The 24,721-nt window shown below is 50.8% G+C and overlaps 1 protein-coding gene across 1 annotated transcript in view; it reads left to right on the top strand.

Moving 5' to 3' along the window:
• Positions 1 to 24,721, top strand: part of Adamts14 (ADAM metallopeptidase with thrombospondin type 1 motif 14) — a 62,735-nt gene that overhangs the window by 2,201 nt on the left and 35,813 nt on the right. The window contains exons 3-4 of the mRNA XM_038342750.1: positions 13,993 to 14,149; positions 18,959 to 19,149. Of these exons, the coding sequence (XP_038198678.1) occupies positions 13,993 to 14,149; positions 18,959 to 19,149 (348 nt within the window). The remainder of the gene's footprint in view (positions 1 to 13,992; positions 14,150 to 18,958; positions 19,150 to 24,721) is intronic.

Here is a 24,721-nt window from a genome sequence, read left to right as displayed (position 1 = left end):
CCATGCCCTTACTGGCTGCCGTGCTCTGCCGGGTGTGAGGTAGCCGTAGTGGGATAGTACCTTTTAATGCTTTTATTCAACAGGAAACCACCAATAAGCTACTTGCTGGGACCTCTGGGCCCAGACTGAAACAGGGCTGAGGACGTCATAGCCTAAGTCAATGGTTCTCAACTTGTGGGTCATGACACCTTTGGGGGTCAAATGGCCCTTTTACAGGGATCACCTAAGGCTATCTGCATATCAGATATTTATATTATGACTCATAACAGTAGCAAAATCACAGTTATGAAGTAGTGATGAAGATAATTTTATGAATAGAGGGCCAGCACAATGTTCAGAACTATATTAAAGGGTCCCAGCAGTAGGAAGGTTGAGAACCACTGTTGTCGGGTGTGCTGGTGGCTGTACTCAAAAGCTGTGTAGATCTGGATGAGCTAATCTTTCTATGCTTCTTCCCCTGAGTCTGTCTGCATGCCCACTTGGATCGAGGCATGGGGAGATGCTTTGTCTGTGTATCTTGGGGCCGAACTAAGGTATGAAAGGGGTGAGCAGCACTTTTCAGACTTCCTCAGGGACTGTCCTTGTCATTGACAGTTCAATGGTCTGCTGACAAGTGGCTGACTGCGAGGTGCTGCAGGGACCAGGGCCATGTGACTCTGACTACTAGTGAGGTATACCTTACAGGGCCACATGGTGCAGTGCACTTGACGACACTTGTGCATGGTGGCCGGGGCTGGTGGATGGGTGGGCCTGGAGCTGGACATGCCTAGGATGGTGTTGCTGATTGCCGTGGCCTCTGTGTAAATGCCCCCCCTCCCCCAGCTATGTCACCTTGGATAAGTTGTTTCCCCGTCTCTAGAATTTACACTTAAATTTTTTTATTGCCTTTATTTATTAGCTGGGTTCATCCCCAGTGATAGGCAGGAATTAACTGCAGTGCACGATATGTTCTATCCTAGGTGCTCACCGGGCTGGATGGTAGAGTGGGCGATGAGGGTCGCTACCTCTGGTGCAGGTCACAGGTCAAATGAGGGTGGAGCCCCTGCTTAGACAGGCTTAGGGGAGGAGGTCCTGTTGCCTTAGAACTGCCCAGCATCAACAGGGATTCATGCGTGGGCTCTTGACGGCAGAGAGAAGGACGGATTCAGAAAGGCCTGAGAGTGTTTAGGTAGCAAACAAGGGTTGTCGAAGGCCCAGTTCTTCTCCTAGGAAGGGTTCCCTCAGGAGCTGATAGGCTGGGAGACTTTCAGGCGCAAGGATCAAGATTGGGACTGTGTCCAGGTGATTTCAAGTGACACAAAGGGTTGCTCATCATGGCTACTGTTGCTCTGTATCTGGAAGAACATGGGGTTCTGGTAGAGGACAATTCTTTGTGGGTGCTTGAGGGGCTCCAGGATTCAGAATGGGGTCTCTGCCTCTTGGTCAGGGCTATCTCCTCACTGGGTCTATCCAGAACCCAGACTATCAGCTGAGCCTGTCTCCCCGGGTCCTGGTCCCTGTGCTGGGCTTCTAAGGGAGTTGGTTCCACAGTGCTCCCTGTCTGTCTTCAGTGTCTCTCAGAGTCAAGGTCTGGTGCGGAAGTGGCCACACGTGTAAGATTTGTCACATCTGGTTCTGTTTTCCCACTCTGCAAATGCTGCATTTTTAGTGGCATAGGGTGGGGTTGGGGAGGGGCCTTGAAAGCAGGATCCAGCCCTCATTTTTCTCCCACCCCTAGGTCCCAGCCACCTCTGAACTAGAGTCCTTTTACCTTAAAACAGGGCTGCAGTGGGCCTGGGAGCTGGCTTAGTCTTTGGTTAGGGACTTGCTGGGCAAAAACGTTGATTTTTCTTCCTTAGCTGTATCTCCAGGCTGTGGCTGGAGGGGAGGGTGGCTGGGGCTGGTGGACCTCCTGGTCTCCATGGGAGAGACCTGGGTGGGCTCTTAGTGAGTGCCTGTAGGAGCTCTCCTAGCTCTGCAATGGAAAGTTTTGAAGGTCCTGCCAGGTCCCTGGCACGCTGTTAGAAACAGCACAGAGGCCTTTCCCTGCCTTAAAAAACCTGAACCCATCACCATTGTCTGTCCACATGACGTCTCATCCCTGGCAGGTCAGGAGTGGCTGTGACCCATGTGTCTGAAGGTGGCCCTATCACAAAATTTTCTGTTGTTGGTCTCAGCTCAGAATAGTCCCTGCCCTTGAAGAAACTATGTCTGGAAAAGGCTCTTGGGCCCCAGTGTCCTTCATTTCCCAGCTAAGAAAGCCAAACCCCAGTGATGGGAAAAGACCCAGGGTACATACAATCAAGTGAATGCCTTCTCAGGGTGGGTGGGATTGCCAAGGCACCTCCCACCATCCCTCAGCCTCTCCTGATTCGATGGAAAAGGATAGAGTCCACAGGAGTGGTAACTCAAGGCTAGTGATGGCCATTGAGATGGTAGTCATAGCAACAGCTTCAGGATCCTGGATACTGAAAGCCACAGGGCTGTTCCGGGGACTCCTGGGCTCGGCAGGGTGCTAAATGAGGTGTTTTTAAGGCTCCTGATCCAAGAGCTAACTTGCCCGCCTTCTCTATAGCATTATCTTCCTTAGAACTTGGAGTTCAACTAAGAAAAATGACGCATCAATGGCCCATATTGTGTGGGGGCTTTAGATCCAGTGAAACTTTCTGGTTTCCCAGCCTCAAATCACCGTGGTTTGTCCTCTATCCATTTTCAGATCTCAGCGTGGGCCGCTATGAAATAACTCACTGCATGTCATAGAACACGGCAAGCCTTGTGTTCTGCTTGGCTTTCAGTGATGTGGCAGCAGGCACTTAGATAGGCTGGCTTGAGAGGGAGGTCTCTAGGTGAAAGCATCCGTCAGGACACAAACTGCTTCCAGAAGGCTCCTGGCCTGGAGATGTGGGGTTACTGTCCCCACAGTTCCTGCTGGCCCCTTAACCATGGCCACTGTTGTGGGAAAGTAGATTTAATTTTATATGTATGAGTGTTCTGTCTCCATGTATGTCTGTGCCCCATATGCGTGCCTGAGGAGGTCAGAAAAGGGTGTCTGATTCCTGGTAATTGGAGTTACAGCTGCTTGTGGACAACCATATGGGGGCTAGGAACTGAACCCGGCTCCTCCACAGGAGTTCTCAACCACAAGAGTCGTCTCTCTAGTGTCAAAAGTAATGGCCACAGTCCAACCTCCTCGGGCTTGGTGGCATATGCCTGTAACCAGCTACCCGGGAGGCTCAGCCAAGAGAATTGCTACAAGTTTGGTGCCAGCCTGGGTTATATAGAGAGTTTCAGGCTACGTGAGCTACAGCACGAGGCTCTATCTTATTTAAAAAGAAACAGAAGCCTGCCCGAGTTCAAGGCCAGCCTGGGTTACTTAGTGAGATCCTATCCCAGAATTTAAACAAATCATAAGAGGGCTAGGGATGTAGCTCAGTGACAGCATGCTAGCATCTACAAGGCCCCAGCTTCAATTTGCCATGCCACAAGTAAAATCCTAGTCCCAGAGGCCTTTATAATTGCTTTATATCATCTACCATGGTCCTCTTTGGGATGTTATAGTTCTATAGATGTGTTTGTTGTCTGTCTCCATCTCAGTGAAGTGGTAGTTCAATGTGAAGATGAGGGGTGTGGTGTGTGTGTGTGTGTGTGTGTGTGAGAGAGAGAGAGAGAGAGAGAGAGAGAGAGAGAGAGAGAGAGAGAGAGAGAGACAGAGAGAGAGAGGGAGAGGGAGAGGGAGAGGGAGAGGGAGAGGGAGAGAGAGGGAGAGGAGGAAGATGTCAGATGGTTTCCTCTATCAATCATTTGTTTGAGACACAACTTCTCACTGAATCTGGCCAGAGCTTACTGTTTTCAACTAGGCTGACTGGCTGGCCAGCAAGCCCAGCAATCCCCCTGTCTCTGCCTCCCTAGCACACGGCCCTTAGCTCTTTACATGCATACTGGGGATCTGATGCTAGGTCCTCATGTGTGCGAGTGCTCTCACCCACTGGGCCATTTCCCGGGGTCATAGGGACACATTTTTTTTTTTTTTTTTTTGTTTTTGTTTTTCGAGACAGGGTTTCCCTGTAGTTTCTAGAGCCTATCCTGGATCTAGCTGTTGTAGACCAGGCTGGCCTTGAACTCAGAGATCCGCCTGCCTCTGCCTCCCGAGTGCTGGGATTAAAGGCGTGCGCCACCACCGCCCGGCGACACATTTTTTTTATTGTATTGAGAGTATTTAGAATGGCCCCCTCCCTGATGAATGGTTAACAAGTGAACTAATGGATGGATGAATGAATGGATGGATGACGCTGCAGGTGAGGCGGCCTTACGGCTGCAGCACAAACGTTTGTGCTGTTGGTAACTGAGAGTCACACAGGGGAGGTGTCAGAAGACTGGCGATATGAAACATTCTAGTGGAGCAGTTCCCAAGGAGAATTTATTTGTATTTCGTCTGCTCTTGCACCTCGGTAGAGGGAACTGGGGGTTCCCAGAGGGTCAGTGTGTTGTCAGGGCCACTGGGGCTGGAGCCTGTTGACATGGGATTTGGGTGTCTGGTATGCCCCACTCCCTACTTTCCTGTGCTTCCCTTCTTCGCACAGGACCCTTCTCCTAGGCTGCCACAGAGCTCATCCCGTCACTTGCCACAGACTGACCCTGTGTCAGAGTCTGAGATGGACGTTTATACTTGTTATCTAATGTGGGAGAGATATAGCTTAGAGCCACAGCAGGACTTCTGGGCTCTCCCTTGGCTGGCTCTCCCCTGCTGAGGGGGTTGTCTGTAGCCTTTTGCTGGAGCTGCCCCAAGCATTCTGGTTGGCATCTGAGCCACAGGGAGCAGACAGGAGGGCCTCCGTGCAGGGAGCTGTTCCTCAGTTCAAGGCTTGGCAGCCACGTTGCCTTCTGGCACTGAAGGCCTGCTTCCTGTCTCCTCGTCCTGAAGCCACAGTTGCTGCCAGGACTGGGAGCCAAGCAAGGGGCCAGGCAGAGCTCCCAGTCCGATCATGGTGGGCTGTGGCAAGGAGAGAGTGGGATGGGGAAGCCTTGGAGCCATGTGTCTTCTGGGCATAGGGAATTGGAAACATGGTGGCTTTGGCCCCCAGGGAGAAATGCTCTGACTCTGGATGGCCTGCAGGCCATGGTTTGCAGAGGAAGGGGAGGCTCAGGACACCTGCAGGCGTTAACCCTACCCTGTCACTTATACCAGGACCCCTCCCTCTGGAGCTGGCATGCGTGGAAATAAAACAGCCACCCCTCCTTTAAGCGTATTTACCAAGCTGTTAATGTTACTAGCCAACTGAGTTCTGGTTGGCAGTAGAGGACAGTTCATTGTCACCACCTATGTCATTGTCATCATTATCATCATCACCATCAAAACCACAGAGGGGCATGAACGTTTGCACTGTGGACTTCCTCACCTTGGGTAGCCACTGACTTGCCTGACTTGCTGTTGGCTATCTGTAGGTCATAACCCTTCAGCCATTTCCTGGACCTCAAGACCCTCATTGTCTTTGAGGACAGTCTTAGTTTTTTTTTCCCCTTTTTGGATTTTCAAGACAGGGTTTATCTGTGTAGCCTTGGCTGTCTTGAAACTCATCCTGGAACTCTATAGACCAGGCTGGCCTCAGACTCACAGAGATCCACCTGCCTCTGCTTCCCCAGTGATAGGATTAAAGGCGTGCACCACCACTGCCCTGCTTGGGCAGTTACTTTTCTTTCAGAGGTGTTGGCTTTGTGGGGAGGAGTTAGTGAGGTCCTGAGAAGGAGAGAATCCTTGGTCACACCCTCCAGGGGTAGGGATGCTCCTAATGCCAGAGGCATGCAGAACCACCCTGGCTTGGCTTGACCCCACTCAGGGATGCACAGATGGTTCACTGGGGTTTCTATTTCCTATTAGCTTTCTGCATTTCTTCTGACTACCCCCGTGCTGACCCACCCATCTGGTGAAGAAGACCTGGAAGCCCTTAGTCATGGCTTTGAGAACCCTTTCATGGACTGGAAGCTTTCAGTTTGGGTGTGTGGTTCTTGGTCCTGACTGTGTGTGGGAATCCACCTGGGTAACTCTGAGGGCATACTGATGTCCAGGCTCCTCCAACTGAGCTATGATGTCACAGGCCCGGGGCATGGCCTGGGTGACAATAGATCTGCAAATTCCTCGGATGATTTAAATTGAGCATCCAGGGAGGGAGGATGGTTGTCATAGCCATGTATTTGACAGAGAAGTGAGGGTCAGATCATGGGGGATCAGGAAAGAAAATAGAAAACCCCACCCTGCTGGCGTCAGACCTCAGGAGGCATTCACCTGTACCTCCCTCATTTTATCCCCCACCCCCAACCCTTTGGTATCAGACGTAGAAATTGAGGCTTGGCAGGAGAGAAGGAGTCCATTGTAGTGGTGCTGTGGTCAGAATTTAGAATGTTTCCCCCAGATGCTCTAGTGTTAAGGTCTGGTCACCAACTTGTGCTGCTGCTAGGAGGTAGAGACTAACAGAAGTTAGGCCATTGAAGGCGGACTCTTGAACAGATATATGGAGACCCCCAACTGCTTCCTGGCACCATGAGATAAGCAGCTTTGCTGTACCCCATGTCCTCTGCCATGCCGCCCGGTGCCACCACAGACTCCGAACAACCATGGATTGGAACTGTGAGCCACCTGTACTTTTCCTTCTTTTAAACTTGATTTTTCTCAGACATTTTGTCACAGCCACGAAAAGCTGATGACCACAGTCTCCTTTTTGAAACTGCTTTAGGGGAGGGGGAGTTGTAGAGTTCCATTGCCTTCTGAGAGAAGGAAGCCATAAACCAGTCAGACAACACAGCACTTTTAAATAGAAAGAAATCACACATGGTTAAAGTTACCCTCTGCTAGTCTCCTATTCTTCTCAGGGACTTTTCCTACCAGTGGGATGTGTCCCCTCCTCCCCCAGTTCTCGGGAATGTCTTCCCATTTCCAGGCAGAGGATCTGAGCGGGTAAAAGCCAGGTTGTGGCAGAGCCAGGAGTCAGAGAAAAACCTTTGTGGGATTCAAGAATTGGGCTCCCATCTCTGGGCCCACCATCCCCTTTCTGAGCCCCCAGGCGCTAAAACATTGATTCTCAACCTGTGGTTTGTGGCTCTTTGGGGGTCAAAGGATCTTTTTACAGGGATCACTTATGGCCATCAGAAAACACAGATATTTCCATTGCAGTTCACAAGAGTAGCAGATTACAGTTATGAAATAGTAATGAAAATAATTTATGGTTGGGGGTCATTGCGATATGTGGAGCTGTATTAAAGGGTCACAGCACTAGGAGGTTGAGAAGCACTGCTCTAAAACATAGTTTTGAGTGATGTTAATGACAACAACAACAGAAAATATAGATTCTCCACATCTGTCACTGGAAGGCAGAAATGTTGCCTGGCATATATAATTACCTCTTTACCAGATACATGCACAGAATGTCACCTTGCCCAAGATCACCTGGATGAACAGCAGAGCCAAGATTTGAATGACAAGTCATTGAACTTAGGGTCTCTGCATTTCCCCATATTATCCACGATATTGCTACAGATGAGCTAGGTTTAGCCCTTCCCAGAGCCTGCAGAGGTCACAACCCTGGAAACAGAGACTCAGTGGCCATCCCATCCCAGGCAATAGCCCCAACTGGTGGAGACTCTGGATTCCTGATGTTTCTACCAGCGCTTGTCCTGTCCTGGAAGTCCTCCTGTTGCTGGGTTGGGGGCACGGTAGAGCATACCCATTGAGGACAAGTCTGGCTTTTTCAGCCCCATCCTGTAAGGGCTCCATGCTTCTGCCTGTTGTCAAGGCTGCAATTCAGTCTGAATCAGCCTGCAGACTTTCCTGGGCTCAGGCCGAGGCCTTGGCTGCCCTTGCCTCTTAGCAGATCGCCCGCAGTCGGGGCCTCACATCAGGTTTGAGTTTGCAGCATCCCTAGGCTTTCGTCTGAGCCATGCTGACTCACACTTCTGAGGAAGCAGGCAGCTCGGGTGCTGTGCGTGTGTCTCCTCTTGTGTTCTAGTCTCCCCGAGTCTGCAGCTGCCTTACTGAGATGTGACTCATGCACCATGCAGTTTACCCGTTCAGAGCACACGATTCAGTGAATTTGATTTTTCTTCTTTCTTCTTTTTTTTTTCCTTTGGCTTGGTTTTTGTTAAGACAGGGTTTTTCTGTATAGTCCTAGCTGCCCTGGAACTTGTTCTGTAGACCAGGCTGGCCTCAGACTTAGAGATTAGCTTGCCTCTGCTTCCTGAGTGTGGGTTGAAGTGCACCATCACACCAGGCTTGCAGGGGGTTTTCTTTAGACAAGGATGCACAACTATCTCCATAGCTAACACAAAGTTTTCGCAGGCTCATAGAGAGAGAAGGGGGTGCCCCTTACCTCTTGCCCCTGGTCAGATCCCTCCTCCCTGCAGCCACTTACCTACTCTCTCCACACATTTGCCTATTTCCTTTCCTGTAAAGGCGCTCCGAGAATTTGTCATCTTTCGTATCTGGCGTCTTTCACTCTGCCCAGCGTTTTCAGGCTCATCTGCTCTGTGGCATGCATCGGGACTTCATTCTTTTTTATGGCCAGCTCTAGTGCACAGATATGTCATGTTGACGGTAGGCGTCTGGACAACTTGCCCTTTGTGATGGCTATGAACAATGCTTCTGTAAGTGCTGGTGTTCAGTGCTCTTCTGGTTGCTATGACGAAATGTCTGGCAGGGTTTAAGAAGAGGTACAGTCTGTTGTGTTGGGGAGACAAAGCGGTGTGTCTGTGAGGCAGCTGGCCACACTGCACCTTTGTTCAGGTAGCAGAGAGAGGTGAAGGCCGCCACTCAGCTTGCTGTCCCCATTTTTCCTTTTTATTGGGGCTATGGGATGCTGCTGCCCACATTCAGGGTGGGTCTCCCTCTGTTAAACCTATCTGGAAATGCCTTCCCAAACCAGTCAAGAAGTGTGTCTCCTAGGTGGTTCTGAATCCAACTAAGCTGACAATAAATGTCAGTAGTCCATGGGCAAGTTTTTTTGTGTAGACGTATTTTTGTTTGTCTTGGATCTCTACTTAGGAGGAGATTTTCTGGAAGTTGTATTAAACTGTTTAATTGTGTAAGGAGCTGCCAGCCTGCTTTCAAGTGGCTGTCCATTTTACATTCCCACCAGCAGTGTGTAACGGCTCCAGTTTCTCCTCGTTCTTGCCAACACTTGTTATTATCTTACCTTGATTCTAGCCAGCCTGGTGGGTGTGAAGCAGCATTTCATTGTGGTTTGGGATTGAGTTCCTCCGCTGACTAATGACACTGGGCACCTTTTCATTGGCCATTTAAATATATTCCTTGGAGAAATGGCTACTCAGATCCTTTGCCTATTTTTAAATTGGGTTGTTTGCCTTAATTATCAAGTTATCATCCAGATATGAGTTCATTAAGACTAGTAGAGGCTTGTCTTTTTTTTTTTTTTTTTTTTTTGCCTTGATTGGTCCCCATCATGCCCGGGCATTGAGAAGCCCTGATGGGAACCCCACGCTAGGGTGGCAGATGGATGGCACTTCTCTCATGCCATATCTCAGACACTATAGTCCAGTATGGCCTTTCAGGGTCAGGGCCCTGAAGGACTCCAGGGTGCTGCATGCAGCTGAACTGACTGCAGAGTTAGGGTACCAGGAGTTGCAGGTCTTGAGTCTAAGCCTACCTTGGGTTCCCCCCCACCATAGATGGGTCAAAGAAGTGGGGAGAGTAGGTCTGGACACAAGCCTAGAGTTCTTTGAAGTTTGCCTGGCTGGTGGAAATCTGGCTCACTCTCTGTCCAGGGCTGGTATGATCAGGAATTAGATGCCTGCATGAGGTCTTTTAAGCCAGGATCAGGGATAAGCTTAGGGAGAGCATATGATTAGAGGAGACCAGGCCAGGGCAAAGAAGGGCTAGCCAACTTTGGCCACAGTGTAGTCCTAGGTGAGCACCCTTCAGGGAATGGTGGCTCCAGAAGCCCGTTTGTAGTGGGGAAAGAGAGACAGGGATATGGTGAGACATGGGGCAACGAGTGTAGGTGGCTCTTTCCCATGAGCCTGGAGCCTCAGCTGGGTAGGGAGGGGAGATCCCTGGATGGGCTGAGTGTTTAGGGTCTAGCAGAGGAGCGTGTGGTGTTGCTGAAGACAGCCATGATCGCAGGAGTCGAGTCTGGCCTATTTCTAAGCTTGGATTTCCATTTCGTTTGAGAACACATAGCCCAGGCCTTCCTGTAGTCACCCTGGAGGCTTGTTTGTTGTCTCAATGTCCCCTTGTCTCTAGATCTCCATGTACATACATGCATCTTATAAACATGCTTATACATGCAAAGTCACACTTAGGAACAAATTTCAAAAGAATTTGGCTTCCGTTATCTACTGAAATATCTGGGACTTTATCCTGATGGTAGATGACTACCAGTCATGAACTGAATTTGCTCAGTTAGGTCCATAGCAGGTCACAAAGTGTCTTCTTTTCCTTCCTTCCTTCCTTCCTTCCTTCCTTCCTTCCTTCCTTCCTTCCTTCCCTTCCTCCCTCCCTCCCTCCCTCCCTTCTTCCTTCCTTCCTTCCTTCCTTCCTTCCTTCCTTCCTTCCTTCCTTCCTTCCTCTTCTTTTTCCTTTTTAAGACATGGTTTCTCTGTGTAACTGTCCTAGCTGTCCTGGAACTAGCTCTTGTAGACCAGGCTGGCCTGGAACTCACAGAGGTCTGCCTGCCTCTGCCTCTCCTGAGTGCTGGGATTAAAGGCGTGCACCACCACTGCCCGGCTTTACACAAGGTGATTTCTAAACCCCGTTCCCCACCTCAGCTGTCATGTGACCACTTCTTCAGGTGCCCTGGGATTTCACTGAAATTGTGAGTTCTTCCCCACCCTGGGCCTGGAGAACTCTGGATGCAGACTGAGAGAAAGCCTTTGCCTTTGCTATTGAAGTGATCTATGTCACTGCACAGCGCATTGGAAAAATCCAACGAGAACCTCTGCCCCCACTAGCTGTGTGCCTCTCAGGAAGGACACTGCAGAAACAGCCACATTCAAGGGAGTTCAGTGCAAGGCTAGGGTGGCCAGGCCATCCCTTGAGGGTTTCCATCCTGAGCGACTGGCTGAGGGCCCACCTGGTATCTGGCTCTCTAAGACGTAACCAAGGATTTATTCTTTGTTTTGCTTTTGTTGTGTGAGGAGCCTTTGTAGTGTGTATTTCCTGCTTATGTACTGTTTGTGAAAGAAGAAGCAGCGGGGTGGAAATAGCTAGGCCCGGCATTCGTTTTCCAGCCCTTCCACAAATCTTTTCCCCCCTTTTCCTTGATGTTTCATCCAGAAATTTGATTTGATTTTAGTGCTTTAAAATTAGCTACCACTTTTCAGAAATATAAACGTCGCATAAATTGAGAGTCGGGGTGGTTTAGTGAGGAGGCAGGGAGCCAGGAGGCCCTGCTTGCCAGGCTGTCGGCCTTGCTTGCGCGGTGCCTGGCTTCCTGGCCAGGGCAGGGATTCAAGGGAACTTGTGCCAAGCCTCTCTGTGTGTCAGGGAAGCAAGCAAAGCTGGTGGGGAAGGGCCAGGGTTTGTGTTGCCCAGGTGGGTCATACCCTAGAGGTCTCCATGAAGGTTAGGGAAAGCTGGAGCTAGGGGCCAGGACCAGGCTTGCCTCCTTATCCTCTCTCCAAGACCAGGGTCTCTGAGGCCCAGAGAGAGCCCAGATATGGCCCAGGCCTAGGCATCATGCCCCAAATGGGATAAGAACAATCTTTGGACTGTTCTCCGCTCTTGATCTCTGGGGACCATGAGACGCACAGTCACAAAGTGTGCCCCTAGTTGCTGGGTCTAGCTCTTTTGCCATAATTAGTAAATTGGTTTTTTTGGGGTGGGGGCATTCTCCAGCTCTGCCCTGGGTCAAGGGGTGAGCCTAAGCAGACAGGACCGAGGAATCTGAGGGGGGTGTGGTAGGCAGGTTAGTGTGGGCTGAGTGTCCTTTCTGGTTGAGAGATGGGAAGTCACCTGGGGAGTGGGAGGGCACTGTTCCCTTTATGAGCCCTGGTGCCTGATTGACAGCTGCAGCCACCACCACTCTTCCTCAGACTGCACTGTCTGGCAGCAGAATGGAGGTATGTTGTCAACATGGGAGAGAATGAAGCTGGTACCAGGAAGCATTTGAACCCCTTGCTTCTAGTCCCTATTCTGGCTAGTATTTCCATGGGGCCAACACAGACCCCTTTGAGCAGGGGTGTCAGCTCTTGTAACTAGGTACCAGGTGCACACCCATCCCTTGGGACCACACCTGTCCTAGTGCTGGGCAGGGTTGGACGTTCCTTGTCCTTGGCTCCTTCCCAGAGCCAGAGGCTGAGACTTATTTGTCTGTTTCCCGGAGCAAGTGGTAGGTGCTGAGTCTTTGAAGGAATGATAATGCTGACATTACATGTGGTGTGTGTGTGTGTATGCGCGCACATGTGCACACGCTTATGGGTGTGTGGTGCAAGCGTGTGCATGCAATCATTCACGAGCCACAGCATGCATGAAATCAGAGAGCAACAAGCTTAGGTCCAGTCATCTTCTACCTTGATTTAAACAGGATCTCTTGTTCATGGTGCTTATGCCAGGATAGCTGAGGTCTTCCTGCCTCAGCCTCCAGTCCCCCACCTAGGCATGCTGAGGCTATGGGAGTAGCCTGGACTACTGTGTCTAGCTTTTATGTGGGTTCCGAGAATCTGAATGCAGGTTGTCAGGCTTACACAGCAAGTGCTTTATACTCTATATACTTTATACTATAGTCTTCCCAGCCTGAGAATCTTATTGTCCCTGGAATTTTAACAAAAACACTAGGATTTTCTCAGACCATCCCATTACCTGACGAAATGGAGCCTGGGTAGGTCACACACTGCCACAATGCCACCATTTTTCCCTGGAGCATTTCTTGGCCTCCCGGATGGGTCTGTAATGAGGTGTGACGGTGACCGTCTCGGTCCTGACCAGCTTGGTTTTCTGCTTCAGTAGCAAATAAAAAAGGCCCAATGCTGTCGGGGCAGGTGCACCAGGTCCTTGGAAGGACTTCCCCGAGGCTCAGCTCCCAAGCAGGCTGAGCTGGGGAGGTGGGTGGAATTGAACGGTGTGCAGTGGCTGCTTTAAGAAAGGAGGGGGTTGTGCTTCAAATGGAGAAGGCTCGTCAGCTTATAAAATGTGCCTTGGAGCTCGGCTCTGTGTTCTCAGCTGGGCTCCCGGTGTACGGGATACTGAAGGCTTTCAGTGGGTCTTTGTTAGAACAAGTGAATGAATTCAACAAATATTTATTTATTAAACAGTATCTGCTGTTTTCCGCACACCATGGTAGGTGGGCTGGCCTGCTTTATGGAGATGACATGCATGCGTGTGTGTCTATACACATGTGCAGGCATATGTATATCAACACACATCTCTTTATACGCTTTATTGGCCTCTTTCATTATGGTCTTGGTTGGTGGCTAATAACACATTTTCTGGCTTTGGCCAAGGTTAGATTTTTGTATTTTGATTTCTAAGGCCAGCCCTTGATTTGATTTTTTTCTTTTTAAGGGAATATTTTGATGTGGACAGAATGTGAGATTGAAAGTGGAGCCTGTGTCCTTGGTGCACCATCCTGGCTAGGTTCCTGTGGGGCCCATAGCCCCCTGCTGTACCATACACGTGTGCTTTGGGGCTGAAACAATAACCCTTTGTACTGGAGCAGGGTCCACACCTATCCACAGGCTGATTTCCATTTTGTTCTGGGGTTTTCCCTTTTGCCTCTAGGGGGAGTAGGATACTGTCAGAATACTGTGCCTAGCTCTGTGTGCCCACTTACCTTGAAAAGTAATAATAGAACTCTTTTTTTCACATGAAGCCTCAAATGACTAGAACAAGCAAGGCAGGTCCTGCTGCGCTTAAAATAGGGGTCCTCCCCATCCCGTGATCAGCCTTCCTAACTTCCGGGAGTCCCAGGACTTTACAGGCTCTGCAAGGAGACCCCCACATGTGTCTGTTTTGTGTCCCCCATTCTCACCTCTTCTCTCTCTCACCTTGCTCCCGCTCTCCCTGGCCCGCAGGCTGGCCTCATCCGCACAGACAGCTCAGACTACTTCATCGAGCCTCTGGAGCGAGGGCAGCAGGAGAAGGAGGCTGGAGGGAGGACACACGTGGTATACCGCCGGGAAGCCGTCCAGCAGGAATGGGCAGAGCCTCATGGGGACCTTCACAATGAAGGTAGGCTATGGACAGCTTAACTTCCGGTTTAAGCTCTGAGTACTTGTCCTCAGTTTTCTCATTTGTGAAATGGGCCTGGGCCCTAAGGAGCAGCCAAGCCAGGAGAGAAGCCCTAGTGGATTGGCTGAGCAGCTAGAACTGGCCAAAAACCAGGGGCTAGAGAGAGCCATTTGGGTCTTGAACCAGGGGTCCTCAGGATTTCAGCATCTCCGAGGATGCTCGGTATGATGGAGGCTGTGGCTAAGCTGAAGCAGAAGGTTGAATGGCTATTGGTTCTTTCCCACTAAAACCCAGCCCCACTGTGTGGGGGCCACAGAAGATCCTTAAGGTCCTTGCTAATCAGTTCCTGGTGTTAGAGCAACAGGGACAGCTTGGTGTCCAGTGCACCCTTTTGGATTCTTGTTCTATGATCCTAGGCGGGTACTTTAACATCTCAGAGCTTCCAAATGAGTGAGGTGAAATCGATCGAAGCGACGTGCTAAGGCGGTTGCATGTATCGTGGAGTACACAGTAAAGTCTGCGCAAAGCCAGGCAAACAGCAGACCCTTGATGAATGGCAGGTCTCACTGCAGTCACTTGGAGTAGGTAGGAACCCCTTAAAAGCAGGAGCAACTCTCTCCCAGTACTTGGGCACCCCTGCTGAGAGAAGGGATGTAGGGAATGTGACAGGTGCTGTTCCTGGCCCTGCGGCCAACTTCACAGTGAGTTGTAGCTTCGCTATGGAGTTCCTTTGAGAAGCAATGATACTGGCTGGTTGGAATCTGGTCTTGAGTTGGCCACACCCTCACGCCAGGGTCCCGTGGGGTGGGGCCCCATGTGAAGGAATGCCCAGAAGCCAGTTGTTCCCTACGCTCTGTGAAGCTTCAGCTGTGCTCCAAGTGTCACTTGTAAGAGTCTGCAGGCTAGCAGGTGGACACAAGGGACTGGATGGACATTCTTGGCCGGTGTGAGTCAGGCTGGCAAGGGCACAGTTCCTCCTTCCTAAGGAGAACATTGGGATTGTTTTTATTTTCCAATTCTGAACCAAAAGCCATGGATCTATCTTTAAAGAGTGTCTTGGAGAGTTGAGCTTCTTTTCATTAGCCTGATCCCCAGTCTCCTTAATAGCCACACAGATGGAGGTCCCAAGGCCAAGCTTGCGGAGTGGGGGTATCTGCCCATGGAACTGTGTCCGGTGTTCTGTACCTCAAGCTATGTGGGTGAAACCCCTGAGTACCAGCCAATGGCCAGAGACTGGTCTCCCAAGGTCTTTCGTCTGAGTGGCAAGGGATGGTAGAACGCTTTGTTGGGCACCTGTGACTCTGAAGGGCATTGGTAGGGACACTTCTTGTGAGAAGATCCCAGGTGTGCCTGTCTCCTTGTGCCATCACAAGCCGAAGGTTTCTCTTAGGTCTGCTTTCTGCCCGGCCTGTAGGGTATCATTTCTGAGCCTGGCAGAGGGCGCCCCAGCTTGAGTCACCCCATATCTGCCTGTTTCTATCCTGTGTGAGTGTCCTTCTCCTTGTCCCTTTGAGTCAGCACTGCTTCCTATTGTTCCATCTTCTTTAGACACTGGGAGAGGGGTTCCTGAGGGACAGATCCCAAGGCTTCATCACCTTTGTGTGACCCACCCCCCCCCCCCCGTATGGACTCTTGTCTCTGTGTGTGTGCTGGTGGTGTCCAACTGTCTGGAGGAGGACAGACAGGAGGCCTGAGGGGCTTTATCAGGTGGACCTGTTACTCAAGCTGCCTCTGGAGGGGCAGACTGCCTTCAAGCTTCTTTGTTAAGGGATACAGCATTCACCCATGAACTTGGGGTGGAGGGGACTAGTCCTCCAGGGCCTCAGGGTGTGGCTTTGGCTGCAGCTTCTTGCAGAGGGTATGTGTGCAGCATTGCTGTACCTGCACACCTACACACTGTTACTGTATACACACACAAACTCCTGCACCCTCACATTCCCACATTTCCGTCTATACACTCACACATTCTCACACAGTGAAATACCCACTACAGTAACATCTCTCCTCATGAGCCCTCGCCTATTCATGCTTGACCTTGTGAACACCTCCCCCACTCTCAAACCATACACCCCCACATGTGCGTACAATGCCCAGACCCTCACTCTTTTGCTCACTGGCCCTTGAGACTTGGGCCCCCAAAGAATCTCTTTCAGGGCGTGGTCAAGCATGCAATGGCCCAATTTCAGTGTTCCGGTGTCAAAAAACCAGGAGCGAACACTGAGATGTTGGAAAAGAAAAATTTAATGACTCCTGGGCCATATTTTCAGTCTCCCATAGTAGGAGAATGAAAATAAACAACCCAGGTTAAAGGTAGAGTCCCCTTATAGCAAGCAGCCAGTAATTAAAAGTAAAATTTTGCAGTTATCTTTATGATCACAGGAAGGGTACATGTGTGGGTTTATGGTCAGACAGTTGACATACCACAAAACATCTTCTGGTCAGTCATTTCTCAGAACAATGGAAACAATTGATGATGTGTAATTCACAAGATTATTGATGAAGAGCCAGTCAAAAAAAAAAAAAAAAAAAAAAACAACTGACTTGTAGCTAAGGACATGATCAAAGTCTAACATTGTTTAACTAAAAAGAAAATGGAGTCAGCCGTCCCTTAGCACTCAGAAGTCTGAACTGCTCAGCCGGGCTGTTGGGGTATCCCCCTATGCTTTGGCTGCACCTCAATATCCCCAGCTCCCTGTCCATTTCCTAACACCGCCATCTTCTTCAGCCCTGGCCTGCCCTGTGCCTTGTTCCTTCCTCCCACTTCCTTCGTGAGAGGCAACTGGATGTGTGAACCAGCATAGATTCCTATGGCCGAGCTCTGGACCTCAGCCATAAGCATATGCGTGTGAGGAGGTGTATGTCCATGTGTGTTCATGTGCATGCTTTGCTTATGTGTATGTGAGGGGGTACTTGTGGGAGCATGTATGTTCACGTGTCTGTCTTCCTCAACCGTTCTTGTATACTGAGGCAGGCTCTTGCACTTGGGTCTGAAGCCTGCTCTGAGGAGTCTGACCCTGCCTCCCACCTGTTAAGACTACAAGCTGGCAGCCACACGTCCCCAGCATTTATCTAGGGGTCAAGGATCCAACTCCGGGCCACACGCTCATGTAGAATTCCTTTACTGGCAGAGCCGTCTCCTCAGCTCTCAAACTCACCCTTTTAAATTGCATAGCTGTGTGGCTTTACGCCACCTTCACAATGCGTGCAACCAAGACCTTTGTTTAATTCCAAAACGTGCTTGTCACTCTCTTTAAAATCTTCCGTCCTCCCCACAATGAGGGTGGATCCCTCTGAACACAGGAATACAGTTCGAGGCCTGTTTGACGTCTTCCCTTTAGCGTTCAAGGCTTTGCATTACAGCGGTCTCAGCACGCTGTCGTTTCCCCCCTCACGCCTGCACTCCTCTGTCCGCTCACCTTTGGGGCCCACTGTGATGGTGCTGGTCTGAACACGTGCATGCGTGCCGTTTTCTGTGAATACAGCTGGCTTTGGGTGTGGTCTGGGAATGGAATCCGTGGGTCCCTCTAGGTTTCAGGGCTTGGAGATTGCTGATGGTTTTGGGCAGCTGTACATTTTCCATTTACTTGGGGCTTCTTGGGTGGGCTCCCTCATGGCTCTCAGCTCTGGCTTCACTGTGCCTGGAGGGTCATGGAGAAGAGAGTGTGACTGAGGTACCTATGACACCCCAGTTGACACACAACTCCCCTTTTCTCATTTGCGGAGAGGGAAATTTGGGTAGTCCCAGCCTGGGTGTGGAGGGATACTCAGGTTTACAGTTTGGGCCCCTGCCATTAATTTGCTGTGTGACCTAGAGTGAGTTAGGTGACCTTTCTGAGCCTCCCTTCAGTAAATGTGGAGGGAAGGGCTCCAGGACTGTTGAGTATCTGAGTTCTGCTCCCTCCCCTCTCATGGAGAGTACTTGCTCCTTCCTCGCACCCCAACCCCCCTCGCCCCACTCCACCCCGCCAGGATGCCTCCCTCCTTCCTCTGAGATGCTGGAATCACCATTGGGCTTAGATGCCGGGCTGCCGGGAATCTTCACTGTTTTGGATTTTTGGAGCATTTCCAACTTGGGATTTTTGGATTAAGGATGCTCAGTTGTCCTGGTGTATGAGTTCCAAAGTCCAAAAATGCTGATCTGAAACGGATAAGAAGCCCTCAGACTATATGTTGGCACCATACCTAAACTGTAGACTTCAGTGCAGCCCCCCTCCCCCATTTATCATCCAACTGCCCTTTGTCTGTCTACCCATCTGCCAGCCGCTAGGAGTGCGGTTGTGGGATCTTCAGACCCCCAGCTCAGGCCCACTCTAGTGGGATTTGAGGTAAGTGGACTCCTGAGTGTTTTGAGGAACAGTTTGAGGAGCTGGGGATATGACTCCATTAGTGGGTTCACCCAGCTGCACCCCCTGGAATGATGTGGTGGTGCATGCCCTGTCATCTCAGTACTCAGGAAGTAGAGGCACGAGGATCAGATGTTCTGGGTCATCTTCAGCTACATAATAAGTTCAAGACCAGACTGGTCTACAGGAGGCCCTGCCTGAAAAAGAAAGAGAGAAAGGGTCGGGTGGTGGCCGTGTGCACCTTTAATCCCAGCACTCGGGAGGCAGAGGCAGAGGCAGAAGCAGAAAAATCTCTGAGTTTGAGACCAGCCTGGTTTATGGAGTGAGTTCCAGGGTGGCCAGGGCTGCAGGTTTCGAGAAACCCTGTCTCAAACAAAGCAGAAAGAAAAAGAGAAGAAGAATGAAAGAGAAAGAAAGATCGATTCAATATGTGTTACAGCCTCCCACTCTTTCTACCCGGTTCTAGCCTTTGGCCTTGGTGACCTGCCCAATGTGCTGGATCTGGTTGGGGACCAGCTGGGTGACACAGACCGGAAGCGGCGGCATGCCAGGCCTGGCAGTTACAGCATCGAGGTGCTGCTGGCGGTGGATGACTCCGTGGTTCGCTTCCATGGCAAGGAGCACACGCAGAACTACGTCCTCACGCTTATGAACATCGTGAGTGTCCCTGGGCACTGGGTGGCGTGGGTGGGTGGGCGTCTCAGGCCTGGAGCTCCTTAGAGAGGGTGTGTGGGAGTGACAGCTTTAATTAGTGCAGGGACGTGTGAGTGCTGCAAGCCTGGTTGGCCAACCAGGGCTTCTGGTGGTTAGGTGTGTGTGGGTCAGTATCCAGCTACCATTCTTTTCCAGGACCCCTGCACTTCCCCATATTTTACTGTTCGACAAAGTGGCCTGTGGCCCACTCTGGCTGTCTTGGATCATCCAATTTCTATGTCCTGGTTTTTGACCCTTGACCCCTAACCTATGGCTTATACCTTTGGCCAGGAATCATTGTCAGCTTCTCCTAAAGACAATGCTCTGGGGGGCTTCTTTGGTGACTGTTGTGTGGATAACCTGGGTTTATTCTTTCTTCTCACCTCTCTCTCGTTTCTTCCTCCTCCGCTTCCTCCTTTCATCCCCCCCTCCTGTCTTTTTGCTTATTTATTTTTGAGTTGGTGTCATCCTGTGTATCCTAGACTGTTCTTGAACTTAGTATGTGGTCCAGCCTGTCCTTGAACACACTGCCACCCCTTCCCAAGTGCTGGGATTACAGGAATGGGCCACTATGTCCAACTCGGGTTCAGTGCCGTAGGCTGGGCTGCTTGCTCACTGCTACTTTGCCATATGGACAGGAATCACAGGGCCTGAGATGGTGCAGCTGAGGTCAATGCTTGCCATGGAACCCAGCTTCCAGGGCATGGATGTTCATGGCACACACACAGGCTATGACTTATGGGGCTGTCATACATACCTGCCACAGCCATCAGGCAAGCCAGTTGTGTGCGGCTGTGACTTTGTTGAACAGAGGATGGCCAGCCAGACTTCCTGCTCGTGAAGGTGAGCAGATGGGTGGCAGACAGCCTTGCCCTCCCATGGGACCCGCAGCTCATTCTCTTCATTGTGTGATACTTTTATTTGGTTGGGATGCTGGAAGCACAGACAGCCCTGGGGAGACTTCATGGATCCAGGTACACGGGTGTCACTTTACTTTTGCCTTGAAGCTCTGCCTACCTGAGCAGCCTTGTCTCTGCCAAGGTTAGCCTGGTGGGATCACGGAAGATATCTGGTTGCCAGTACGGATGCTTTTATTGTGCTAGTACGTGGGGACTGGGGTGAGATGGGAAGGAGTTGGAGCAGATTCAGAGAGTGAGGCAGTTAGCATCATCCAAGGAGATCCTGTCCCCAGAGCAGTCAAGGCTGCAGAGAGAATGGCAGGCCTTTCATGCCCAGCCAGGCTGCTTCGGGGTTAATTCTGCACTCACTTGGGTTGTGTTAGAAAGATCCACAGCTACAGATGGTGGGCAGGGATTCCTTCTTCATTCTTTTCTCACCTGATGGTAGGCTTTGGATGCCTGGTATTTCTCTGTACCTTAGGTCCCTTTCCTTAGGGCATCTTCAAGTCTCAGTGCTAGGGAGCCCTTTGAGCCCCTGAAACATAATGAGTAATTATTTTCAGGATGTAGTATGCATCTGCCAGGAGCCTGACAGACTCTCATTCTCAAAGCTTCAGTCGGGCTGTACAGAAAAGCCTTGGGCCTCTGGGATAATCAGATTCATTGAGGACAACGCAGAAGGACTTAGAGGCCCAAGAGGCAGGACCACCTGTCCCATGCAGGCAACAGCTTGAGCGTTTTACAGCTGGCTTGTTGGCCCCCTACTCATAGCCCTAAGAGGTCACATCTATTGGCTTGTTTCCTACCTACCACTTCTGCCGTTGCAGAATTTGACAGGCAGTTGTGGAGAAGGGAGAAGGAAGGTCCTGGGTTCAGGGGGTGTGGGTGGGGGCTGGGTTCCATCCCCAGTAACACACACACACACACAAACCACTGCCTTGAAATGGGTTGCTTTTAACTTTTAGCAAAAAACCACAAAACCACTCCAAAACCAAAACCAACCAAACAAACGAAAAAGCAGTGGGCTTTGGGAGAGTGATAAAGGCATAGGACCAAAGAGACTGCACAGGCAGCTTCAGGCTGTATTTCTTCCTTAAAAGAACTGAAGGAGGTGGGATGTTGCAGGCATCTCATGAGTGGAGACCAGGGAGTCCCCTGAGCATCCTACAGTGAATGAGACAGCTCCCCAGCCCAGCCAGTGTCAAGTTGTCCACAATGGCAGGTGAAGCCCTTGCTCTAAGGTATTTGCCCCCACTGCTACGCACAGGTATGGATGTTTTCTAAGCCTTCCCACCCTGAGAGGAAACAGCTCTCACCCCAATAGAAAGCACAGCACAGATGCTGCTCCCACCCAGCACGAGAATCATGTCAGCAAAGAGCGAAGAGGGCCCTCCTGTCCCCAGGGCACTTTCTCCTATGGCATTCCACTTTATCTACCACAAAGGAGACTCTAGACATCCTATTTCCAGGACAATGGCTCCCAGAATAGAAGTTCGTTTTAATCTAACAGATGCCATTGATTAAGTCCAGGCTCCCGAACCGGACATTTGTCCCTCTTCGTCCTCCATTGAGACACACAGTGAGCACCCAAAACTGAGTTCAGGAGGCAGGAAATGTTGCACTTCGGGCTTGCCAGGCCTCCTCGTGCCTCTGTTTATACGTAGGCAGGCAGGCCTGCCTGGGACATCAAGGCCGCTGTGTTTCCTAAGTAGGCTGTGGGGAAATCAATTCTGAGCGTTGTAGACGGATGAAAAGGTCTCTGTTGGGCTGGGCGGGTCTGTCCCTGTGCTCTCTGAGCCACCTTACACAAACAGCCTGGATCTGAGGTGGGTCAGACAGCCCCATCCCAGGGGAGCTATGCAGGCCAGCCCTTAGGCTCTGGGGAGCCTTGGAGACACCACTTCCCTTAGTGTGTACTGATTGGCAGGCAGGAGACACCGCTCACTGGGAGTCCACACCAGCCCTTTGAAATATAAGGTCGTGCTCATTGGCTTGGGCCAGGGGACAAGTTAGGAGACTCAGCATCCTCCTTTTACCTCTGAGCTGGTGACTCGAGGCAGGACTTGTTGATGTGGCACATGGGGAATGGTGGCACCTTGGCAAGGTGTGCTCCGAGGGGACAAGGTTTTGGCGCCAGGCCTAGCAACTGTAGGGGTCAGGCCGAGCACCAGGAAGACAAACCAATGCTGGGGAACCCTGTGTTTAAATCTAGCCTGGGCTGCCTCGTGAAACCCCTGTCCCTTCCCTCCTCATACAAAAATGAAAGAAGGGAAAAAAAATCTGGTACAAATGGATAGACAGTTTCTAAAGTCCCAGGTTAGTTCTCCCCAAAATCATTAAAGCCACCAAAAGGCAGGAAGGGCTAAGAAATGGTGGCAGGTGTGTGATCTGGTGCATTATTGTATCCTGGATGAGGTCCCCTTCACCCTACCTCCCAGCAAAATAGGAAGTTAGGGGGACACTGGAGGACCAAAGTGATAGATATACAGACTTGGGTTAGTAATTCCCTGCCAGTGTAGGTTGGCTCATCCTGACAATTTGAACCATACTTATTCAAGATGCCGGCAGTGGTAACAGATGGGTACACGGTGCATGGGATGTCCCTACTGCCTGGCAAATTCTCTGCAAGCCTAAAACTTCTCTGTAAGGTAAGGTTCCTTAGGAGTTGCGTATCTCTTCTCTGGAACGCTTGGGATCAGAGCGTTTGGGGTTTGGAATGTTTGCATGCCAGCAGCAGCAGTCTTGGGGAGAGGATTCAAGTCGAAACATGAAGTTCACATGTGTTTCATGTTCACCTTAGATACATAGCCAGAAGGTAATTTCACATGTTATTTTTAGTGCACCTGATTTTTTTGACAGCGACCCGTCAACCAGTCCAGGTATGGAATTTTCCACCTACAGTGTTACTCTGGAAATTAGAGACCATTTCCAGATTTAGGATGTTCAACCTGTAATTCAAAAGAAAACGGGGCTGATAACACTTACACAGCTTTTGGGCGTAACAGACCTGGGATGCTCTCAACCCTGGACAGAGAAGCTCCTTCTGCCATGTGCAGCGGTCAGTGGGGGAGATGGTCACGGGGTCACAGTACTGATGATATGCCATCGAGTGCTCAGCCCTAGCAGGACATTCTTATCATCCCCGCCACCAACGTCTCAGAAGACGAGGCAGGGAAGATGTAAGAATGGAGAGTGGGGAGGAGTGCCGTGGCATGCTATCTTCTGTACATGAACCACTGCAGTTGTGGTCACTTGCACAAGATCCGTACAAGAATAAGCCAGTCAGAATTCCTACCTAGCTAGGGCAATGATCTTCAGGCCCCACTCCATACTGAGGATAGTGGCAGTCACAGGGGAAATGGAGAATTGTTCTCTGTTGAAGATGTGTCCACTGGCAGGTTTCCCATGCTCCAGCAGATGGCTCCACACCCAGTGATTGTGTGTGTGTGTGTGTGTGTGTGTGTGTGTGTGTGTGTGTGTGTGTGTATGAGACATGAAGTTGGAAGGGGGATATATTTTTGAGGGCATGAAGAAAATTGAAGGAGGGACATGGGGAATAGATATGGTCGTATTTCCTTATATAGATGCTTGAAATTCTTAAAAAGCAAGCAAGTAGGCAGGCAGGCAGGGCTTCCTCTTCTGTCAGGAAAGATTGCTGGGATTCAGGGAGGGAAGTGAGGCAGGGAGGACCCTCGTAGGCTGGGTAAGCACCTAGTGGCAGTTGGTGCCTTTGCCTCTGTATGAGCACAGGTGGCCTTAGACTCCAGGGTCTTGCCTCTTGGTGCTGTCTCTACTCTGTCTCCTGGCCTGAAACCTGCGTGAGCCCTCTGACAGAGGTGGACAGTCTATCCAGCGGTTCCTCCGAGCGAGCATCGTCCCTCAGGAGAGAGGGAGTGCAGACCGCAGGACACTGTGCTCCGTAGAGCTCTCTGCCCTAGCTCTGCCGAGAAGAGACTGACTGGTCTTGATATGGAACCCGGGGTAAGACTGCCCACAGCCTTCTCATGTTCTCCTGGGGGCCTGGTTTACCCCTCTAGCCACAGACTGAAGCTGGGGCTCTCCCACCTCAGGCTCAGAGTCTAAAAAATGTACAGTTCTCATACCGCAGGACTGTGGGGGCCAGACACCCCCAGGGTTACAGGGTGAAGGGGAGGGCGTCTTTGCTAATGCTGTTTTGCTCTTCATCGGGCTGGGAAACCCTCTTCTGCAACCCAGGAAGTCTTCTGGGATCTGGAAGTCAGACTGTGTGTTTGGGGAAGTGGGTTATTTGGGTGAAGGTTCCAGAAAGCTTCGAGGCATAGGGTCCTGGCTCAGGGTCCGCTTCCACCGCTGTCCTCCATTTCACTCTGTCACAGAGGATGCTTTCTCTCCACGTCTGTCCCTCTGAAGTTGCTGTGTTCAGGGCTCGGGTGCATGGCGCTCCCGTGGCTTCCTAGTCCCGTCTCCCCAAATTGCAGCTCATATCAGTGGGACCGTCAGTCATCGGGCAACAGGGTTTCAAACCTACCCTCCCAGGAGCCATATTTCCGAAAGGAGACCTGAGGAGACACAGCTAACAGAGGGTGGCGCCAGGAGGAATCAGACGGAAGCTGAACTCTTACTAGCCAGGGCTTCGGTGCCCAGCTAGGGCTGACTTT

This window comes from Arvicola amphibius, chromosome 9 (assembly GCF_903992535.2).
Source record: "Arvicola amphibius chromosome 9, mArvAmp1.2, whole genome shotgun sequence".
Lineage (NCBI taxonomy): Eukaryota > Metazoa > Chordata > Mammalia > Rodentia > Cricetidae > Arvicola > Arvicola amphibius.
This window is presented reverse-complemented; position numbering and strand designations above follow the sequence as displayed.